A 23,085-nucleotide genomic window follows, 5' to 3' on the forward strand; every position below is an offset into this window, starting at 1 on the left:
TCATCAAAAACAAAGGTGATTAACTGGTCTCAGAGCCACTCTCAGTCCTAAACAGCCTCTCAAATCTTTTGGGGACAACAGAAACAAGTAGAAGTGAGGAGGAAAGCCTAGTTCATCTTGTCTTACTTGGCTGACTGGGGCCAAAACCAACTATACTCTGATAGTAAGAAATTTTTTTAAAACTACAGAAAACTGGAAGTGGGAAACCGACAGAAAAGAAGAATCAGACACTTGACTTAGGAGGCAACCCTATCTCTTGAGATTTCTCTGAAGAGACTCAGAACAGAGATTGAGTTTACCTCAGATTCACCCAAGTACAGGCCAAAATCATGGGCTTCTGGAGGAGAAAAGAGTTGTTCATTACTATTTCTCTTTCGTTAGCTGGTATTGGCAAGCCAAGGAAAGACCAAAACTGTCAAGGTAGGCCAAGAAAAGTAAACATCTTTTAGCAAGGCTTTTATTTTCAAGAATATTGTCGCATGTTTCTTTCGCTTTTCTACTGTTGTGTAACAAACCACCCCAAAACTTACTGGCACAAAACAACCACCATTTTATTTGGTCATAATTCTGCAATCTGAGCAGGGCTCAGCTAGGCAGTTCTTACATTCATCTTGCTGGTGGTCATTCATACTACTGCTTTCAGCCAGCAGATGAGAAATGAGATCAGCTAGGATACTAGCATGGCTGAGCATCTCTCTCCATGTCATCTCAAAAATTCTCCCCCTCCATGTGGCCTCTTTTCCACTGGGTCTCTCTAGGAGAACAGTCAGATTTCTTACATGATGATCCTGTCTCTCAAAAACACAAAAGCATAAGCTGTCGGGCCTTTTTGCACCCAGACCTGGAAAAGCTTTAATTCCTTTGCATTCTCTTTGTTAAAACAAGCTACAGGCCCAACCCAAACTGAAAGGAAAGTGACTTCTCAAGAGCATGAACGCCATCGATGTAATAGACAACTAAAACATTCAGGACAATGTTCAGATGACTGGAATGGACACAACCACAAGAAACTATAAAATGGCTAAAACTTGAAGACTGGGCAATTATAGTCAGATTCTGTTCCCTGTTCTATCCCACGATGAGAGTCAATCTAGGTTCACCGGGAATCTTAATTATAAGTGGAACCTGTTAATCACTTAAAAGCCATATGACCTTAGACAAGTCAATTAATCTCTCTAAGCTTCAGCTGCTGTATTGTAAAACAGCAAAAATTACACATGCCCTGCCTGTCTTAGAGGAACGCTGTAGAATAAATAAGACAAGAGCTTTGAAAACTGTAAAGTGCTATACAAATATAAGGAAATATTATTTACCTGACAGGATGGTAAGTATAATCAACCTAGCTAGGCTCCATTCTCCTCCCTATTAATAAAATTATAATCATCAATTACCCTATATGCTAAATTACTACCACAGCAATATTATATATAATAGCAAGCTAAAATTACATTATGTTTTGTTACTATGAAGAATAATAACACTAACTACAATTTATTGTTGTCCAATTATATGTCAGGTGCTGTTGGTTACTTTGGATAATCTATAACTAACCCTTACAATAACTCAATAAGGTAGATCCCTCATTTACAAATAAAGAAACTGACACTTGGCTACTTTAAGTAACCTGCCCATAGTTACACAGCTACTAAATGAAAAATCCGTTCTTAGTATTTAATGCCTAATAGGCACTTGATAAATATTTGTTGGATAAATCAAAGAACAAATAAAGCCAAGGCTATCTGGCTTTAATGCAACATCATTCAACTATATCAAAGGATTTCTCTCTCACAATTCTTATTTTTATATACAGCTACTAAAACTGTAATCATAGCAAACACATCTAACTAACATGAACAATTTAACCTTCCACATCAAGAAAATAGTTTCCCATCTGAAAAGTACCTTTTTTAAAAAAAAATCTAATATTTAACCTATCTAATGAATTATTTTGAATTATAATGATCATGTTATAATGTGGGGACATCAACTGGAATAAAAAGCAAAAAAAAATTACATACAAAAATTACTAAAACAAAAAGAATCATATTTCTAATTTAAAAAATAGGTGCATTATGGATAACAAGTTTCCATATCCTATAATATGAAGAGATCTTGAAATTTAAGAAGAAACTGCCCAACAGAAAAACAGACGGAAGATATAAATGGAAACTCAACAAAAGAAATATGAACAGCTAATGAATTCTTTGTATTTTTGTCATTAGTTATTGAAGAAATGCAAATCCAAATAGATTTTTTCAACTATTCGATTGCCAAAATAAAAAAAATAAAATAAAAAGACTGATTATATCCAGTGTCAGAGTAAACAAAGAAACAAAACATTAAAGCATTATTGCTGGGCATATGAAATGGTACAACCTTTCTAGAGAACAATCTGATAATTGATAAAAATATTCTAAATGTACCCAGCATTTACTCAGCAATTCCATTCCTAGGAATTCATATAAAGAAAATAATTGGACAGCTACACAAAGATGCACACACATGCCAAAATACTGTATAGGATACCACCCAAATGTCTACGTAGAGAATTGTTTAAATATATGATACATACATACAATGCTAATAAAGTACAAAATTTTATTCATTACCATTAAAAGATGTTCAAAATATGAGTGTGAAAGTAAAAAAACAAATGGTATGACCCAATTTTCATAATAAACTTTGATTTGTAGGAGAAAAGAGCGCATACACACACAAGCAGAAGCACACCCAAGAGTGCCAGAGTGAGCACATATGTACTCACAGAGAAATCCCGAGAAGACACGACAATAATGCTCAAGCAGATATGTAGTCATCTGTGAGCTTAAGAATATATATATTTTTACTTTCTTTGTACGTTTCTATATTTTCTGAATGCTTCTCATTAAGCATATACAAACTTTTATAATTGCAATTTAATAAAATTGTTTTCACTTAAAATAATGTCAACTGTCATAAGCATGAACAGGTTCTGTGAACTTTGAATGTTAATTACGTTTAATGTAAAATATTGCCCAAAAAGCAGCTGATATGGATACTGAATGAAGATTTACATTTTATTCCTTTTTCAAATGATGGATTCAAAATCATAAAACCCTCATAGTTGTTTCTATTCACATGTATTAGAATTGGGAATTTATTTTAAAATGTCACTTAAAAATAAAAATGAAACAGATATGTGTAAGTGTTACAAGATACACTTATGCTAAGTGTGCCATATTATATGTCTTCGAATAACTTGCATATGTAAGGGCCTAGAGACCTTGATTCTATAACTGAAAAAAAAAATCCTGCATCACTTGGTATGTCCACTTGGGAGCTTATTAGCTTATGCTTATTATTTACACAGTATAATGGGAATTCTCAATTAGTCTATGCGTAGACTATCCACAACCAATCTTGCTTTTGAGTTTAGCCATTGTACCAAGAGTATAAGCAGTTTAAGCTATTTGCTTCATAGATTCTCAGCTGTTTATTTTGTATTATGCCAAGATTTAGCAAAAATAAATACTTAAAATCAATTATTCCACTTGGATAGTGGATGGGCAGGCCAAGTGGGCAGCTACTACTCTCAGGGCTGAGCCTGAGTATCACACCCAGATACACCACTAGCCAACCCCCAAACAGGAGACTTTGGGCAATGTTTAGGGTCATTTTAGTTGTCACAATGATGCAGGGAGGGGAGTGATTCTAATGCCATTTTGGCCCAGAGATGCCAAATATGCTGCAACATGGGGTACCCCACCAAGATATGTCCAATCTGTAACAATAGTGTCCCTGTTGAGACAGGTACCATTTTCTTGCTCAATGTTGTATTTCCAGACTACTGCATAACAGGTATTAAATAAATATTTGTTGAATAAAACCAAAATATACAATTTACGGCACTGAACGAGACACAGATAATACAAAGTAGGGAAAAGAAGTGACAAAAGAGAAACCAGATTCTACCTCTACCTAAGACAGGCCATAGTGGCCGGGCTGTGTTATACTTAGGGGAACTCTATAATCAGACACATTAATACCTAAGATACTTATAAAAGCACAATAATTCACACTCAAATCCAGATTATAGATATCCAGGTGTATGCTTTCCTCTATTAGTAAAGATCAGCAACTGTGTCAGTTGAAGACATACATACCAGTGCCAATCTTGCCGTGGCAACACTGTAGTTTAAGAGTACGGTTTCTGGAGTAAACTGCTGGGTTTGAGTCTGATTTTATACATGCATTACCTGAGTAAATTACTTGATAACATACTATTTATAAACTTGGCAATTTACCTCATGTCTTCTAGTATAAGCCTTCTCATCTACAAAATGGAGTAATGAAACAGGTTCACCGCCCCCTACTCTACATCTATGGGACAGATAAATTACACAACTCAAAATTTTTTTAATTTGGGGAAGTAATACCGAATATATATAACATCCCAGGTAGGGCAGCAACTCATAATCATACACACTAATGTTTCTGTAGCAAAAAAATAATGTTCCAGATGCAGGATATATAAAGACCCTTACGTAGCTTCATCTCACTTAGTTCAGGTTTTTCAGCCAAATTAGTTTGCTATAAACATAGGAAACCATTTTCAAACCCTTTGAATTTCAGAAACGAATATAAAAGATCATGGATCACCTACTTCCCTCGGAGACAGCACGTAAAAATTAAATGAGTTCATATAAGGTGCTTACCCCAGTGCCTGGCACACAACTAGCACTTAATAAATACTAGTTATTGTTATGAAATGTTAGCTAGCTAGTGTATGAAATACAAGACAATACAAGGTAGCTAAAGGAGTCAGTAGACTTACAGAGAAGGAGGTGGGTAGGGATGAACAGTGGTCAGAGGGACCTAAGATAACTACACTAACTAAAATAAAACAAAATGAGAGTTGATTAACCATAAATTGCAAGAAAATAATGTATCTGCCACATTGAACTCTTAAGTACACATTTACTTCCTTTTGATAGATGGGAGTTTCTCCAGAAGTTGGTATCTGAAAACATTTAGTATTTTCTACTTCACATGTGGTTTTCTACTTACAACTCCATGTAGCTTTCTTACTAAAAGCAGATCAAGTTTTTGAAGATTTTTAATCAAGGTAGGACCAAAACTGGTTTCTCCCTAAGGTAATAAAGCAATTAAGTTTTTGTTGCCTACCACAGAATATAGTAAAATCTGGGCAGTAAAATAGTAAACAAAGGCTGGGTGAGTGGCTCAACCTCTAATCCTAACCCTTTGGGAGGCCAAAGAGGAAAGCTCACTTGAGGACAGGAGTTCAAGACCAGCCTGAGCAAGATAGGGAGACCCCCCACCACCTCTACAAAAAAAAAAAAAAGAAAAAAAGCTGGGCATGGTGACACACCTCTAGTCCTAGCTACTTGGGAGGCTAAGGCAGGAGGCTGGAGCGGGAAGACTGCTGGAGCCAGGGAGTTCAAGGCTTCAGTGAACTATGATGGTATCACCGCACTCCAGTCTGGGAAACAGAGCAAGAGCCTGTCTCAAAACAAAATTAATTAAATTAATAGTAAATGCAAAAAATAAAAATAAAAAACATACTGAATACCATTTCCCCTTGGAAATCACTGGAGTTAAATCTGCCCCTATATCACCTCCCTGTTCTATTGGTTTTTCCTAACCCAATCTACTGAAGAAACTTTTACATTTATATAAGAAATGAATGAAACTATTACTTCTGAAGCACTATTCTGTGCCAGGCACTGGATTACGCACTTTGCGTAAGTCCTTTACTTAATTTTCACAAGTCTTCAAGGTAACAATTAATGTCTTCATATTACATAAGAATATTGAATTAGTGAGTGAACCAACAGTCAAACTCAGGTTTGATTGACTCAAAAAACCATGAGCTGCTTACGCTAGACCACTTTGCCAAAGGATACTGCTTCATTCTCACATTGTTGACTAATTTTTTGCTTCCCTCTGTATTTGTTATCAATTATTTTTAAAGTGTACATAATAGGAATTTGTAATCTCTCTCAGAATAAAAGAATTTTAGTTCTTACTATAATCCCAAATTTGAAATGAACTTGTAATTTTTATCTTAGTTTATCTCTGAAAAACAATTTAAAATGTACAAAAATTACATGCATCATCTTTAGTTATAAGAGAATATTCATAAATATATAGCAATACATTTCCAAGCAATTAGCATCAGAATTATAATCAAAGAACTTTAAACCTGGTAAAGACTTTAATAATAATAGATATTGGCTGAGAGCAGCGGTCACACCTGTAATCCCAACACTTTGGGAGGCCAAGGTGGGCGGATCACCTGAACTCGGGAGTTTGAGACCAGCCTGACCAACATGGAGAAACCCCGTCTCTACTAAACATACAAAATTAGTCAAGCATGGTGGCACATGCCTGTAATCCCAGCTACTCGGGAGGCTGAGGCAGGGGAATCGCTTGAACCCAGGAGGCGGAGGTTGAAGTGAGCCGAGATCATCCCACTGCACTCCAGCCTGAGCAACAAAAGCGAAACTCCGTCTCAAACCAAAAAAAAAAAAAAAGAATAATACAGATATTATTTAGATGAATTACTAACTATTCTGGTCTTAAAAGCTTTTTGTGGGGTATGACCTACCAAATACCCCTCTATACCCTACTCCAGAGCCCAGTGAACTTTTAGGGACTGTCTTCTTTACGACAAATAAAAATCACCCTTTCTAAAAGCTTTCAAGGCAACAAGTTATGGCTCTCTTTAACATATTATGCTGCTTTTATCGATTTTAGCTGGGAGTATGGAACAAAGAGTAAAGAGAAATACAAATAAATTTGAAAACTAATTTTAAGTTCTTTCCCCTCCTTTCCTATACAAAATAGTTTCCATGGTTCCAATCTTTTCTCACTGCTGTCAATACCCATTTTTTCTGCCCTTTTCAGTGTCTCTCCAACTGTTTTATGTCCAGAATAAACTATGGACAAAATAATGAAACTTTATTAGTTCAGAGTGTTTAGTTTAGTACTCAACTAAAAGCTCAAAGACCAAGTTAAAGAAAAATAATAATCACCAGCTTTTGAATATTAAACTCCAGATTCATGCTCATATCTAAAAGTACAAAATTGCTAATACATATTCAATTTGTAGAATGCTATGATTTGAGTCTAAACAATTACTTCAAATTTGTGTGATTAACTTCTAACCCTTATTAAATGTTATCATGTTTTTGATGGGTCCCTGATACGATTTATTTTCTATGTGCACGTAAGTAATTTCACAGACTGTTACAGTAAGATTTAAATGCACATTTGGGTAAAGTGGTAACATATTTTGGAACTCATTATTATCAAAGACTCTAGAATTCTACAATATGAAGAAGGAGCCATTTCTAGAAACTATTACCATTACTCATAAATGCTATCATAACCTAGAATTTTCTTTCTTTTTTTAATAGAGACAGGCTCTCCCTGTATTGCCCAGGCTGGTCTCCAATTCCTGGGCTCAAGGGATCCTTCTACCTTGACATCCCAAAGTGCTGAGATTACAGGCACAAGCCACCATGCCCGGCCTAGAATTTTCAAAGTTCTATAAACAGACAATAGTTTATGGATATCACTTTTAACAATCAATGTACTTAATTAAATACCAGGCTTGAGGTTATGACATTCAAGCAATATTTTAAGTTGTACAAAGAATGAGGATATTTACTAATGTTACTTTATGCCCAAGACATGCTATGTTTAATACGGATAGTTTCTATTTTTATTTTTACAATGTTTCACATTTATATTTTTAAAACTATACTACTCTTTAAAGACCAATTGTTATTGGCCCTGGTAAAAGGTTAGTAACTTGTATATCCTGTGTACAGTATTAAGTCAGTAAATATTAGTTGGAAAGCAATAAAAGGAAACTGCCAAGAGTCTAATTCTTATTTCTATATCCATGATGCCATTAGAAAAAGCAGCATACAACTTTGATCATCACTTCTAGCAACTGCAATAACAAAAAGAGGTATAGTTTACTACTCTAATTTACAGTCCTTCTACCTAGGAAAGCAATATAGAGAGCAGCTTTGAAACCCTGTCTCCCAGTGAAGTACTACTCAGAGTCCTAATTTAAAAAGAGACAAAAATGGACCTGCTCTGCTTCCAATTATCCCTCCAAAGGTGTCCTCTTAAAATTCAAATTATTAAAAATATGATTTAAAAATTATTAATAGAGTAGATACAAATACTAGAGTAAGAGTCAAAAGATCTGGAAAATTGTTTCTTCACCTTTCTATCTCAGTTTCCTCATCCTAAATTTGGAAACAATTCCTTCCCCATATAACTTACTGTTGGGAAAAGCTAAATAAGATGCTACACATCAAAGAACTTTGTAAAGCATGACCTTTGTGTAGCATGACCTAAGAAAATATGAGGCATATTATAATTACTGTTCTATAGGCTAGGCAATATTTTAAAATAAACGGGCTTCTTTTCCTACCACTCCCGTTCCCAAGATACTTCCTTACTTCACATACTACAAAGGAGTTTAATGTTATCAAAACGAAAAGAGGTCCAAAAATAAAATTAAAAGAGAAAAAGAGGGAAGGAGAAACACATATAAAATTGTTCTCTGCTGCTTCTGTCAGATAATTTAAGATAAGCTCATTTCCTATTACTTTACCAAGAGAAGGACTTCACCAACACATCTACTGATTAATTTCCTCTAAACTATTTTTGATAAATAAGTTTGTAAGCACTTTTAATAAAAGTATACTATGGAAACACTTTTCTCCAAATCCATTAAAAGATTCACAATTATTAGGTATAATATCAATGTCCATAGTCAGATATCTTCAATCATGAAAACTGAGCGATAAGGGAAAAGAATGTCCAACTGGTTTGTTTGACACAGACAACTCAAATGGTTTGAGAAATATAATAAAACTGTAATTATTTCCTAGGAAACCTACTTAAAAGAGTTGGTACTAAGTCCCTTTAAATATACTACCTATGATAAAGATTATTGTAACTCTGAAATTGTAACTTCTACACATAAATGCAATTACTAACTATAAATAATGTTGTCAAGGCCTTAGGCACAAAACTACTCAATTTCTCTTTCAACGTTATATCCATAAAATTGTAGAAAATGCATAGGGGAATTTTTGGTGTACTTTACAGAGGACTTACGCAGAACCACAAGTTTGAAATGGAGGTTACAGCTTATTTCTCTTGAGCTTTGTCTCTTAACTAGCAGATTGAGTGCTTATCTTCCCAAAGAAACTAAAGAGTATCCTCCATGGCCACTAAAACAAAGACCATATATCAAATTGAAATAAGGAGTACCTTGTTCCCTGTGAAGACTGATGGATTCTATTTCATCATCACATCTTTGACTGAAACAATATGAACACAATTTTTAGAACTTAGAAATTAAAGTGTAGTATTTAAAGATAAATTATTAACACTTTTCAAAAATTTACTAGATTATATATGCTTACAAAAAAGTAAACCACATGATTATTTTTAAATAATACCAATTTTAATAATATAAGCTTCATTTATTAAAAATCAAGAAACATTCAAATAGCAATGTTTGATCATCCTCAATGGACTGGCAATTGCATTTCAACTCTTTGGAAAGGTAAGGAAGTAATTTGGATGCAAACATAACCTCAAAGACCAATGATGATGACCGCTTACAAGTACTCACAGACACTATGCCTATCCCTCTGACACCCTTCCCACCTATCCACCCCACCCTGACTCCTGCTTTTTTCACCTTTCTGAATGCCAGTGGAAGGCCTCTTTTTAAAGTACTGTTTGTAGTGGAAGCAGAAGTTCACACAAACAAGCTGCTGCATCTTCCTACATAACAAAACTGTTACTGAGTAGTCGAATAGGGGAATTATGACATCAGCAGTATATTAACCAATTACTCTACCAAATACTTAATATCTACTGATAAGCATGCTATTGTATCATTGGCTAAATTTCATAAAGTCAACTATTATTTTTCTACCTTTAATTGAAACTCACTTTGATACAGGCTTAATGCTTAGTCTATGAAACCACTATGAAAATATATGTGGCATATACACTTATTTGACTGCCATTTTAGAATTACAAACCCATACATTACGCAGGGTCGCATATGGGTATCAAAGGACAGGAAAAGACTAATCTATGAGTCTCATATTTGTGCTCTCAAACCACTCTGAGGAGTGCCTGAAAATTTTACATTATTGGAATTCCAGTGCTCTTTCTATATTGTTCCTCTATAAACTCTGTGTGGCAGTTATGACTTCAAAATGCAGCATGACCTTAATCCTACCTGGGGCAGGTTTGGTTGGGATGGGAAGTTGGTAGGTGGAAAGGAAGGAATTCTCTTGTGGTTTTTACAGCACCACAGAAAGCTAGGTTAACTGAAGCATTTAAAAATATAAACTGAAAACACATAACTATGTACATAATACTGTTTTCTTGAAAACATATATAGTAGTGATGGAAAATAAAGTTCTTCACCATATTAACTATTGCCAACCATCATGAAAGGAAAAACACCAAAATATGAAAAAAGAAAATTACTATTGAAAAAATTCAGACATGAGACTCCATATATGACATCTCAAAATACTCTGTATTATGTACACACAGTTCATTATTTATAAAGAACATGTGTTCAAATTACCTCATATTCCTTCCATGAGCCAAACTCAACGTATTCTCTACCATAAAATGCCAGAATGACCAAGTGGCCTAAAATATTAAAAGCAAGAACAATTAGTTCACATTAAAAATGAATTTTTTGGGATGTAGAAGCCATGTGACTATTTAAAATTATTAAGTTTATAGATGAGTATTAATTATATTAATTACATAACTGAATTATTTTAGAAGTATTTCTTCACATGAATGCACTGATATTTTTAGATGTTTCTGATTTAGCCAAAAAAGATACTGTTTTCGATTTTACATGAGAGAATTTTTAGTTTTCAAAGAACTATAATTTGAAGAATCATCATAGTATTGTAATAATAAGAAATATAAATTAGGGGAAATTTCAGAAAAAGGATTCTTTAACAGAACATGTGCTTTTAAACTGTGAAGATGAGAGAGCAAACAATTCTGAAAATCACCCTGCTAATTTCTTGTAGAGAAGCAAAAGTTGGAATGATTTAGCAGCTGACATGCATTTGCTCATTCCTTAAAAATAATTTAGTTTTACAGAAATTTTTAAAAGAAAGATCTTTTGTTCAAGGAAGGAGAGTACACAAGCTATTCTTAAATTAACGATCTTTATTGGCTAATAAAGTAAATGTGGAGTAGCAATGATATACAAACATACTTACATGTATGTGTTTATGTATGTTCCCTAAATTTGGCCCATGATATCAGAGATCAACTTATTACAAAGTATATCTGATAATTTAGTTAACTATAAAGAGCATCGTAGTTACCTGGCATGATTTGGCTTTACCTTTTTTCTTTAAAGGTAAAGGTGACATTAAGTGACAGTTGCCATAAATTTTTATATTGCTCCATTAGACATAGAAAAGTAACAAAGCAAACAGGCACAGCTGAGTATATATGAATAGGCAACAGTCTAAATACACATATTTGGGATTACTTGAAGAAGACAAGGATCACTAAAACAATCACAGGTGTTTGCTGCGCATTTAGGTGATAAACCAAATACATCGAAAATGCAATAATCTACAATAATCAACACACTTGGATTCTCAAAAAGAACTTGGCAATTTTAACCATATTATTATATTTTCTTACTTTACTCTCAGTATATTTTCTGACATGAGGCCTTATTTGTAGTACACATATATTATTAACTAAGCAACTACACAATACTTCTTAACAACTTTGAGCAACATGAGTCAAACATATCTGCAGTTATAAATGTTTATAATTCAACCTACTCCATTACTTCTAATCCTTTTCTCCTACTACCTTTCCCTATATATACCTTGTAAATATCAAGTGAAAAATTTAGGCCGGTCTACAGTCATCTGTGTTCTTCACTTCTTTCCAAATAGATTACAAATAAAACCTATTCTTTGAACATATCTTTCACTGTTTCCTATCTCATTGCGAGCAAAAACCACAATTGCTTAGGATCTCTTTGTTTTTTATGATTACAACTTCCTCAGTTACACCAGTTTACTGATGATACAAATTTTTGTCACTCATCTTAACTTTAAAATCCAATTCACTTCTTAAAAGTTCCTTCTTGTATATTATTCAATTATTCATTTAAGAAAGACTAGTTGTTTGGTATCACACATACAAAAATTAAATATATAATACAGTCCCCCCACACTAATGGTTGACAGATGACCATGCTAATCGATGCTGTCTACCTGCCATCTAAAGTGCTACATTGGCCTCACCCACAAGACCGTATTTTCCTTGTTTCTTTCTATATTCAACAATGACTTTATTTTCATCTCTGACACAACTATTCAAAATATCTATTCTGCCCTTCGAAATTTATTGAGTCAGTACTAGATGCTTGGCAATGTGCTAGGAGGTAATTAGGTGCTGCAGGATATAATGGTGAGCAAAACATGGCTATTCTACATTCAGGTCCCATTCTACCGACTCCCAAATACTGTCCTACTTTCTCAGTGGCTCCATAATTCTCCTGAAACTCAGTGATCTTTCATCTTTTTACACTCGCATTTTCTCATACCCCATAACTAATAGTAAATAAGCTCTGCTCATTTGTCACTCATGTCAGATGTCCCTTCCAGCACAACCATGAGACTCAAGCGAGATGGCCCATTGCCCTTGGGCCACACCCTTCAGAGAGCTTGCTTTGGCCCTCTGGCCAGGTACCTCCTTGGGAGGCAAGAAGTCTGCACAGCCCAGGGCCATGCTCCCTGAATCCTTCAGACTCTACTTCAGCACATTCCCAGGACCCCAAATTCCCATGCAAAGTTCTTGACTATACTCCTCATGACAGATGGAGATTCAGGCATACTCAACTCTAGGCCTACAGGGTAGACAAAGGGTCAGCTCTCCCTTTGCCACTATGCCCTAGAACAGAACTGCTAAAAAAAATCTGAGAATTCTAAGTGCTCATTTATCTCATTATAAAGCTGTTTCTGGTCAAGTTAGGAGGTCAGAGGATGTTTGATTTAACCATTTCTTTACTGATATGCAACATTTAAGTATGGAGAAATATAGTGAATGAGCTTTCATTTGTATTCTTGCTCTTATTGGTGTTGGGGTGGGCCTGATTCCCCAAATCCTATTTACGAGGATAGTTTTCCAGCCTGAATCTTCATTATAACTCATCAAATAATAACAATATTATTATTATAGTAGTAGTCATAAATGTTGTATTGATAATAACTTACTGAGAGTCCTAGCATGGTGCCAGGCATCTAACCTGTATTAGGCTCTTTCACACCCTCAGTAATATTTACAACCCCACTGGCTAGTTGTTACCTACATCTTATCCATGAACTGAAAGTAAAAGACTAGCAGAAAAAGGATTTCAACCAAAGTCTTTCTCAATTAAAAGCCCAAGTTCTGTACCATATGCTTCCTTTCAGATGATTGAGAAAGGTTCCCGACTTCAGATCCACTCTGCTATCTATCCTACACAGATGTGCCAGATTAATCTCCCTAAAGGGCCACTTTCATCTTAACATGTGATCCATTTTTAAAAAATATACACTGGGCCAGGCACAGTGGCTCACACCTGTAATCCCAGCACTTTGGGAGGCCGAGGCGGGCAGATCACGAGGTCAGGAGATCGAGACCATTCTGGCTAACACGGTGAAACCCCATCTCTACTAAAAACACAAAAAATTATCAGGGCAGGGTGGCACACGCCTGTAGTCCCAGCTACTCAGGAGGCTGAGGCAGGAGAATGGTGTGAACCCAGGAGGCGGAGCTTGCAGTGAGCCGAGATGGCACCACTGCACTCCAGCCTGGGTGACAGAGCGAGACTCGTCTCAAAAAAAAAAAAAAAAAAAAAAAAAAAAAAAAAAAATATATATATATATATATATATATATAGATACACACACACACACACACACACATATATACACACACACACATTGGCTGGTTATCCTATAAACTTAGTTAAGGTCCAAATCCTAAGCCATTTCCTTTCCAGTCCATCTGCTTCACGATTTCCCAACAAACTCTTCAAACTCTTTATACCAAAATCATACTTGCCTCTATGCCATCATATGCTTAACCTCTTCCTCACAGCCAATATGCCTCCAAAACAACCTTTTAAGATCCATGTCCTGCTTTACCTCATCTCTGAAGGTTTCCCTAACAACTCAAGCCCATAACCCTTTTTCTTTCCATTTTTCTATATCCCCATAATACTGATAGTCTTGAACCAGTCAACAAGTAATTAACCTATGTACTAAGTATGATGAGAGCCACAAAAGATATCACGTATCTTCTGACTTCAAATCACTTTGTGGAATTAATCTAGTTGGAAGACACTATAGAAAAAAAGACTGGTAAAGTGGCTCTAGAGACAGAGTACCTGGCTGAAAATTCTGCCTCAATCATATATTTGCATAGACTCTGGTGTTAAATTTGCATAGTACAGTAACAAGCAGCAGTTCTTTTGTGATAAGCAGAGTTGTTGACCTGGAACCCCTTGAGATCTTAAATTTTTTGAGAATCCCAAAGAACTTTTGTTGGGATGTGTTATATCCAGTCATGTGCTGATAAATGTTTAAAACCAACATTCCACTCTTTCCCTCCCCACCAAAAAAAGTCAGATTTGTGATTTCTACTAATTTCCATGGTGTGTATACTTCTGGAATGGCTACTTTTCAAGCTAGAAATGTGACATTCTGAATGCAGAATTAAGAAGAGATGAGCAACAGTGGCTCTCTCCAGCTAGTAAGGCTTCAGTAAATCACAGTTATATCTATCTATACCCATCTTATTAGAAAATAAAACAGAGAAATATAATAAACATTCATTAATTTAAAATAATAGTAATCATTCTATGTTAATATTTTTTAATTATAAAATAATCTAAATTTTCCAAAATAAAATTCGGTAAGTATGGAACTGGTGTACATTTTTATAAAATCCATTAATGTCTTGCTTAACAGAAGACAGATTCTCACATCTAGTTCTGCACTCAATCTGCTGTTTTGTCTGAAGTTATGAAGAAAATGCAGCCTCACACAGACAGGGAATTGAAAAAGGGCCTCCAGGGGTCTTCTATTCACACTTTGAGAAGCATTTATGTATAGTGTACAGTTTGCATAAAAGATTTTGGTGTTAAAAGACCTTACCAATAGTGAGAGTCTGGACAAGTTTGGTAGTTTAATCAGTTTTTCTCACCTAGTACTTATATATCAATATGAAGAATTCTAACTTTAAATTGCCCTGAAAAGAAAGTCCACACTATTTCATATGTTTATGTATTTACATATGTATGTATATTAATGTATATGTATATATATTATACTTTCCCCTATTCAACCATTCAAAGTGCTCAGAATATCAAGGAAAAAAAGATAACCATAAAGCAAGAACTTCTCCATTTTTAGGAAAAAAAAATTCTATGTAGCAAGACAATTTATGAAGCTAATGTATGAATCTTCACTGAGCTAGACATAATATGCAATTAAGCATAAAAGGTAAAATTATGTTCTACATTTCTACAAGTGGTCAACTGTACTGTACCATCCATAAGTCAGACATTGCACCACACAAAATAAATCAGAATTACATATTCATTGATGTAAAAAAATGGCAGCAATCAATAGAATATATTTTAACTCTGAAATTTAACATTTCTGGATTTATTTTTGGCAGTATTTAATTCTTTAAAATGACATTAAATGGCTTAATAATATGCATACATAAATTGTACTCAAAAAAAAAAAATCACTGATTTAAAATGTGCAGAACAATAGAATCAGCTAGTGGTTTTAACTGAAAGACTGTATCTCATAACTATATCTGGGTAAGTACTGTTTCCCCTGGCTCTGAAAGTATCACTTTAGCCTGGTTTTCTTCCCACTCTTAAAATATCAAGGCAATGTTAAGTATGTTCTGTGCCTCTTCCTTTCATTAATCTTAGGCTGGATTTACCCTCCTCAAAGAATTGAAATAGGATAGCCACTACCTAAACCAGTTTAATCACACTAGCTACTTCAAACCATTATTATATTTCAAACCACTTCTTTTCTTTTAAAAATATTACCTTCTAATTAAATTAAATGCCTTTATGGTCACTTAAGCAACAACAGAATACATTCAAATGTAAACCATATTTTGTAAATCAATGATAAGCACATTAAATAGTTTTAAGGGGTGGGCCAAAAAGTGCCAAAGGTAATCAAACTTTTATGTGACTCCACTGTTGCCTTACTTCTTCTAAGCAGAAGCTATATTCATTTTCAGTTCTCTTATATCAACATGGTAAGGTGCTTACACAAGCCCGGGCACTTTGGTCACTTCTGCTCGTACAGATTTTTACACGGAAGAAAATTTTAAAGAGAGGCTGTTTAATACGAGCCTCATTGTATATATTTACTAAAATAACTAAACTTGTTCTATTAATGAAATTTTACTCTTTGTGCAAAGTAATAAGTATTTCATCTTAGTGCATTTTTTTTCTATTATTCCTCCTGTAATCTTTAAAGATCCTGCCCCAAGATTGAAATCTGAATGAGGTCATTTTATAAAAGTTTAAAGAATTCTTAATCACTTACCAATACTGAAAATGACTTAATATATAGTACATAACATTCCTCTTTGAAAACAATTTTGTTTCTGATTGTCTACTGCCATGTTACTATTTTCAGCTGCTACCCTCTCCTGCAAAACTCTCCTCATATCCTATACCACAAAGACTAAGCCAGAAAGATGAAAATAAGAATACTAGCTTCCACAGTTCGAGTACTAATTCTGTACTATCATGTTAAGCTCTCTCTATACGCTTATCTCATTTTCCCTTTCACTTTATCTTTCATTTTAAACCCCTATAGAGTAGGTAATAGTCCCATTTTTACATTAAAAATCTGGGATCAAGGCAGTTAACGAACTTATTTAAGGATAATTAGCTATCAAATGACAAAACCAGGATTTGAACTCTGGTTTCTCTTATTCAAAAGAACTCACACTTTTCCCTAACAATTTTGCAAGCTAACATACATCATGCAAGATGCATCAGATTAAAAAAATTAAGCTAAAGATGTAAGTCAAAGATACTTGTGTATGTGGAACTGGCATACAACTGTCTCACACAGCATAGTTTGCATCTTTGTGGAAATTTCACAGATCCATGCAAGTACTACAACAAGCCTTCTATTAATGCTGTGACAGTCCTGACAAAAATCTACATTCAAGATTAGCTGCAAGAGATAATCTTCCCACCAATCTGCTTCATACTGAACCTGGGTTTGTGTCTTCAAGAGTGAGCTGTGATTTGATACTCACAGGCTGATCTACAGTGTTTATGCCATACCTCATGATGTGCAATATAGGGACAGTCTTGAAATGTTACAATATGTACCAAGTCAGGCTACTTAACTGCTAAACTACAATCAGAATAATTGATAGGCAGTACTATTCTATAAAGTGCTACAGTCACTATGTAAGTCACTATACTATATAACAAAGTAAATAGAAATATTTTGAAGGTAACAAGTGCCACAAGGAATTCTTCTCTAAATAAGCAAACAATTTAATGTTCTGAAAGTGATGCCCAAATTTAAATATTAAATTCACAGTGGCTCCAGTGGATTATTAAAGGATAAAGAAAAAAACTGATAACCTCGTGGTGAAACTTCCAAAAATTAGAGTTTTGCCTGGTAAAGGCAGTATTTACATTGAACTGGAGCTGTAACTCATCACTTAGCAGGAAAAAGATTCTTTGGTGAAGTCATGCTGATCTCTCGAACTATGTTGCCTCATGATAAGGTCCCCTCGTAGGAACTAGTATGATATCAGATGGGTGTATAAAAATATCTCAATGGGAAATGCCACTGTGGGCACTATTATAGGAATATGAAAGAATACACCACTTAATCACTGATAAACATCTCCACCTCAAGCAAATGTGTTACAAAAAAAATTGCTTACACTATACCATTTACTTGTTCTATGCCATATTGCTTAAAGAGGCTGATTTTACCTTTAGCTGAAGCTGTGTATTTTCTAATCTGTTTAGGGCAGCTGTCAAGTAATCAGAGTAAGCAGTGCCATTTTAATAAGGAAGTCTTTTAATGAAATATAATAGGTCACAAATACCTAATTTCTGCTCTTTACTGTAATTGCCAGTCTTTACTATAACTGCCACTTTAACAATCTTTTCCAAATGCTGCCACAAAAGATGAACAAATCAAGGGTATTAGCATGTGTGTATATTTACAGCTTATTGCTGTCAAAGACTGTAGTTCCAACTCCAGCAGCTATATGAGGATCTGATTCTTTTGATGGAAGCATCTTGTTTCAGGTTGTGAATGTATCTGAATTAATCTCCTTTTCATGTCTACATTAGCAATCACACACTAAAGGACACAAAGGAGAAAAGTTACAGCACAATATTACACTCTTAGTATCACCGATACTTTTACTGTCACTGTAAAGGATTATATATTTTAACACTTTACTCTTCTTTAATAAATTCTGTGCTCCACTACTTATTAGTTCCTAATTTCAAAAAATGTTGTTCATATACAGGTCAGATACCTGTTTTCTTAGATAAATTTTAAGTTTATTATAATCATCAGTTTTATAGGAACATCATTTAAATCACATAAAACTACAAGGGGCTGCTGCAAAATTAAATAGAGGATCACGACAAGACTGAGAAAACACAAATATAAATTTTTTATTTTTAAAAAGCATGACTATTTTGCTATAGTACACTTTTAAGTTGTTGATAAACTCTTTAAAAATACTTCCCTGAAAACTTCTTTACATGATATCCTTTTTTTTGTTGCTGTTATTTTGGGTATATTATTTTTAAGCAGTAGCTGTTTAAATTTGGTACTATTATTGCTATTTTAATACCATAAGTCCTGTGCACAAACAGTAGTAGTTTTATAAGAAGGTTGCCCATTTTTGAAAGGCTAAGCTTTCCCAAATCAAACTAGCTTACCGTGAAAAGAAAACCATGACAACTGTTTGTACCTCTTGCTTTATTATTACATCCGGCCTGGTCACTCTTAGAAATTCAATCTATTATGGTTGCTAGGAGTCTGTTGCTGTGCAACCTAAAAGGGTATGCTGTGCTTTCAGGCTAAGGAGTGCTAATAAACCTGTAGGCTTCCCTCTATGGGTCCAACCAGTGTGTTTAAAGGGCTTAATACTTTTCAGGAGTGATTGGCCTACAATTCAAGACACATCCTATTAAAAACAAGTCACACTGAGAGATTTCTAACAAAGAGACAAAATGCTAAACATACACAAATATTCAAAATGTATCCTCAGAATCCCTAACTAATTTGGTAAAACAAACAATGAACAGATTATCATCTACATTTCAATTATACCACCTACCAATCCCAAGTTTTTATTTTCATACAGTCCCCTAAAAGGTCATAATGGATATAAATGAACTGAGCAAGTTTTAGGGAAAAAAGCAGCACCAAGTACCTTCACCTTTTACAAACTTCAATGATAGAAAAATAAGTTAAAACTAGGAATCCCAGAAATCATGAAGTTGGTAAAAATAAAAACCATTCCCCCCAAAAAATTATTTTAAAAATCAAGAAGTTCCACATTTCATTATAAAAACAGATTTTTTTTCATCACTTCTGGACAGTAATAACTTTATATTAATTATAAAATCTATACCAGCCTATCATATGCACATTCTATAACTTTAAAGATTAACACTTAATAAATTATTCACATAAATTTACTAAAATTAGATAGCATTATTTGAATGTAAATGAGAAGAAAAGCACAGCAGAGTTTATAAATGAAATACTGTTAAGTCAAATTGTGGGAAATGGATTTTGAAAAGTGGACAGACATTAAGGTAGAGCTTCTAACTCCTTTAGAAATTGTACTAATTTGTATTACTTATTTTTAAATAAGCCTTTTTCATAAGATATTTGGAGACCAAGATGAAGGTGTTCTATCATAAAATACCAAAGACCACACACACAAAAATAACAATAATCATCTTAACTATGAAAATCTATCCAGAACTTTCCACGGATACTTTTGCTATATTAATATTGCCTGCAACTTTGAAAAGTTAACTTTTTTTAAGTTAGACATTTTCTCTACATTCTTGGAAGCATTTAGCCCTTCAACTTAACTATTCTGAGCTGGGAAGCCTTTAAATAACCTGTCAACTGCACTACCTTATTCCTTTTTAAAGAGCCAGTTATCTGTCCTTCAATGTTTGCTTTCATTTCTTCTCATTACACACTATAGGAAGCAGAGTAAAAGATATTAACTATTTCTCTAAAAGTACCCCAGAGCAACAAACAGAGGAATGTGGAACAACTATCCAAAAAAGAAAGGCCAAGAAATCAACGATAAAGGAGAGCTGAAGTACGCTGAGAGGTGTAAAGGCAACATCTGACCAAAGAACTGAGGATGAAGCAAGAAGAGAATGTGTTCACTAAGGTGGTTTAGAACTGAAACAGCCCATAGCAAAGCAAAGTATAGCACAGCAGAGCAAATGGGAGAAAAGAGGTAGAAAAAAATGAGAGACAAGAACGTGTTAGAAAGAGAATTGAAAGAGGATTTGTTAAAAGAAATGTGGATTCATTTTCCGGATGAAAAGGAAAAAAGAGAAAACAAATATGAAAGTTTATATTAAATAATTACATATTCCTTGCTTCATCCTTCTTAAAAAAATGCAAGTCAGAAAAAAAAGTTCTTAAAAGATTCAGTGATGTCAGCAGACACAACGTAAAAACCAAGATTAGTAACTTATAGGCTCCACTTAATTTTTTTTTTTTTTTTGAGACGGAGTCTCGCTCTGTCACCCAGGCTGGAGTGCAGTGGCGCGATCTCGGCCTCCCGGGTTCACGCCATTCTCCTGCGTCAGCCTCTCCGAGTAGCTGGGACTACAGGTGCCCGCCACCACGCCCGGCTAATTTTTTTTTTTTGTATTTTTAGTAGAGACGGGGTTTCACCGTGGTCTCGATCTCCTGACCTCGTGATCCGCCCGCCTCGGCCTCCCAAAGTGCTGGGATTACAAGCGTGAGCCACCGCGCCCGGCCGGCTCCACTTAATTTTACAAAGAATTAATTTGAATACTTTCTAGTTCTCCTGTATGACAAGAAAAATTTAACTTGATTCTATATGGCCTAATGTATGAAAACCTTTTAAAAGTAATTAAAATTGATATTTCCCAAATAAGAACAAATCGTTCAAACACACACACTACACATACACACACACCAGTCAATAAAGTTATTAAAGTCAGATTCTACTGAGGAGTATACTAGTCACAAGGCATGTGTTAGGCAAATGTGTTAACTTCCAAAACAGTTATTTAATACTTGGTCAATTACTAGTTGAGTATATTAAATAATTCTGTTAAGGATCTGATCTTAAAGAATCAAAAGTTCTAAATTGGTTACACGAATACTTAGGACCCTGTCAATACTATTAACTAAATGGCAAAAACAAAACCAACGGTATGGATATCTATATTGGCAGTGTCATTGGAATGTGCCTTCTGGTATTCATTGGGTCCTTGTCTCCTCAAGGTTAGAAAGCTTCAATATAATTAAGTGTGGCATCCATAAAAGAAACTATATACTATGTAGCTATAGAAAATAACATATTCCCCCATGCAATTAGCCTCTTTTTGGCAAATTCCAGTTTTCTTGGACTAGTAACACCCTATTACATTTGCTTCATCTCCATTTACCCACCTTCCTAAAAAAAATTTTTAAAAATCAAAGCTCCTCAGTGAATGTTGCCAAAAAGAACAGATTTTTCTTAATTTCATAATTTTTATCAAGAATTATAAATTCTTTGATATATAATTAGAGTTGGTAACCAAGAACTTGACTTACAGGTTAGAATACTTTTTTGTACACATGTATTACCAAGTATAAAAAGAAAAATAAAATTATTCCGAGGGCCATAAAATTATTATTTCTCCTTTCTCTTGACAGAATATTTCCTTATTTTGTTTCTTCAAATTATTTCAACAATTTGTTTAGCCAAGGTCAATAAGGATGTTGATATACAAAAAGATACATATTTTTTTTTCCTTGTCTTTTTTTTTTGAGATAGAGTCTCACTCTGTCACCCAGGCTGGAGTGCAGTGGTGCAATGTCAGCTCACTGCAACCTCTATTTCCCGGGTTCAAGCGATTCTCGTGCCTCAGCCTTCAGAGTAGCTGGGATTACAGGCATGTATCACCACACCCAGCTAATTTTTGTATTTTTAGTAGAGACAGGGCTTCACCACGTTAGCCAGGCTGTTCTCGAACTCCTGCCCTCAAGTTATGCACCCACCTCAGCCTCCCAAAGTGCTGGGATTACAGATGTGAGCCACCGTGCCCTGCCCAAAGAAACTTTTAATATTAAAATTTATTACAGGAATGTGATACTGATTAGAACTGACTATAAGAGTAACCTCAGTTAAACACGTTTTCTAACTTCTATTAAAAATCGCTTTCAGCCGGGCTCGGTGGCCTGTAATCCCAGCACTCTGGGAGGCCGAGGCGGGTGGATCACGAGGTCAGGAGATCGAGACCATTCTGGCTAACACAGTGAAACCCCGTCTCTACTAAAAAAAAAAAAAAAAAATACAAAAAATTAGCCGGGCATAGTGGCGGGCGCCTGTAGTCCCAGCTACTCGGAGACGCTGAGGCAAGAGAATGGCGTGAACCCAGGAGGCGGAGCTTGCAGTGAGCCGAGATCGCGCCAGGGCAGGCACTCCAGCCTGGGCGACAGTGAGACTCTGTCCCAAAAAAAAAAAAAAAAATCACTTTCACTTTTTAACTACTACCATTCACCTTTATACATCTAAAAACTTGAGATATTGAAATGAGTTGATTTTTGAAATTAGTGATTGAGGATACTGAAAAGGTACCTTGAAGTACATTCTATAAGTCCAAAGGATAATTTCAGCCACATCATATTATGAATGCCAAAAACTCACTTATATATTTCACAATTTTTA

The 23,085-nt window shown here is 34.7% G+C and overlaps 1 protein-coding gene across 4 annotated transcripts in view; it reads right to left on the minus strand.

The window, feature by feature from the left end:
* Window positions 1-23,085, minus strand: part of RFX3 (regulatory factor X3) — a 315,033-nt gene that overhangs the window by 269,549 nt on the left and 22,399 nt on the right. The window contains exons 2-3 of one of the 4 annotated variants that reach the window (XM_030798486.1): window positions 10,646-10,713; window positions 9,301-9,350 (exon numbers count right to left, since the gene is read on the minus strand). The exons of the other annotated variants lie outside the window; for them this stretch is intronic. Coding sequence (XP_030654346.1) covers window positions 9,301-9,350; window positions 10,646-10,689 — 94 coding nt within the window. The 5' untranslated portion in view covers window positions 10,690-10,713. The remainder of the gene's footprint in view (window positions 1-9,300; window positions 9,351-10,645; window positions 10,714-23,085) is intronic. 4 annotated transcript variants of the gene reach the window in all.

This window comes from Nomascus leucogenys, chromosome 1a (genome assembly GCF_006542625.1).
Source record: "Nomascus leucogenys isolate Asia chromosome 1a, Asia_NLE_v1, whole genome shotgun sequence".
In the NCBI taxonomy this organism is placed as follows: Eukaryota; Metazoa; Chordata; class Mammalia; order Primates; family Hylobatidae; genus Nomascus; species Nomascus leucogenys.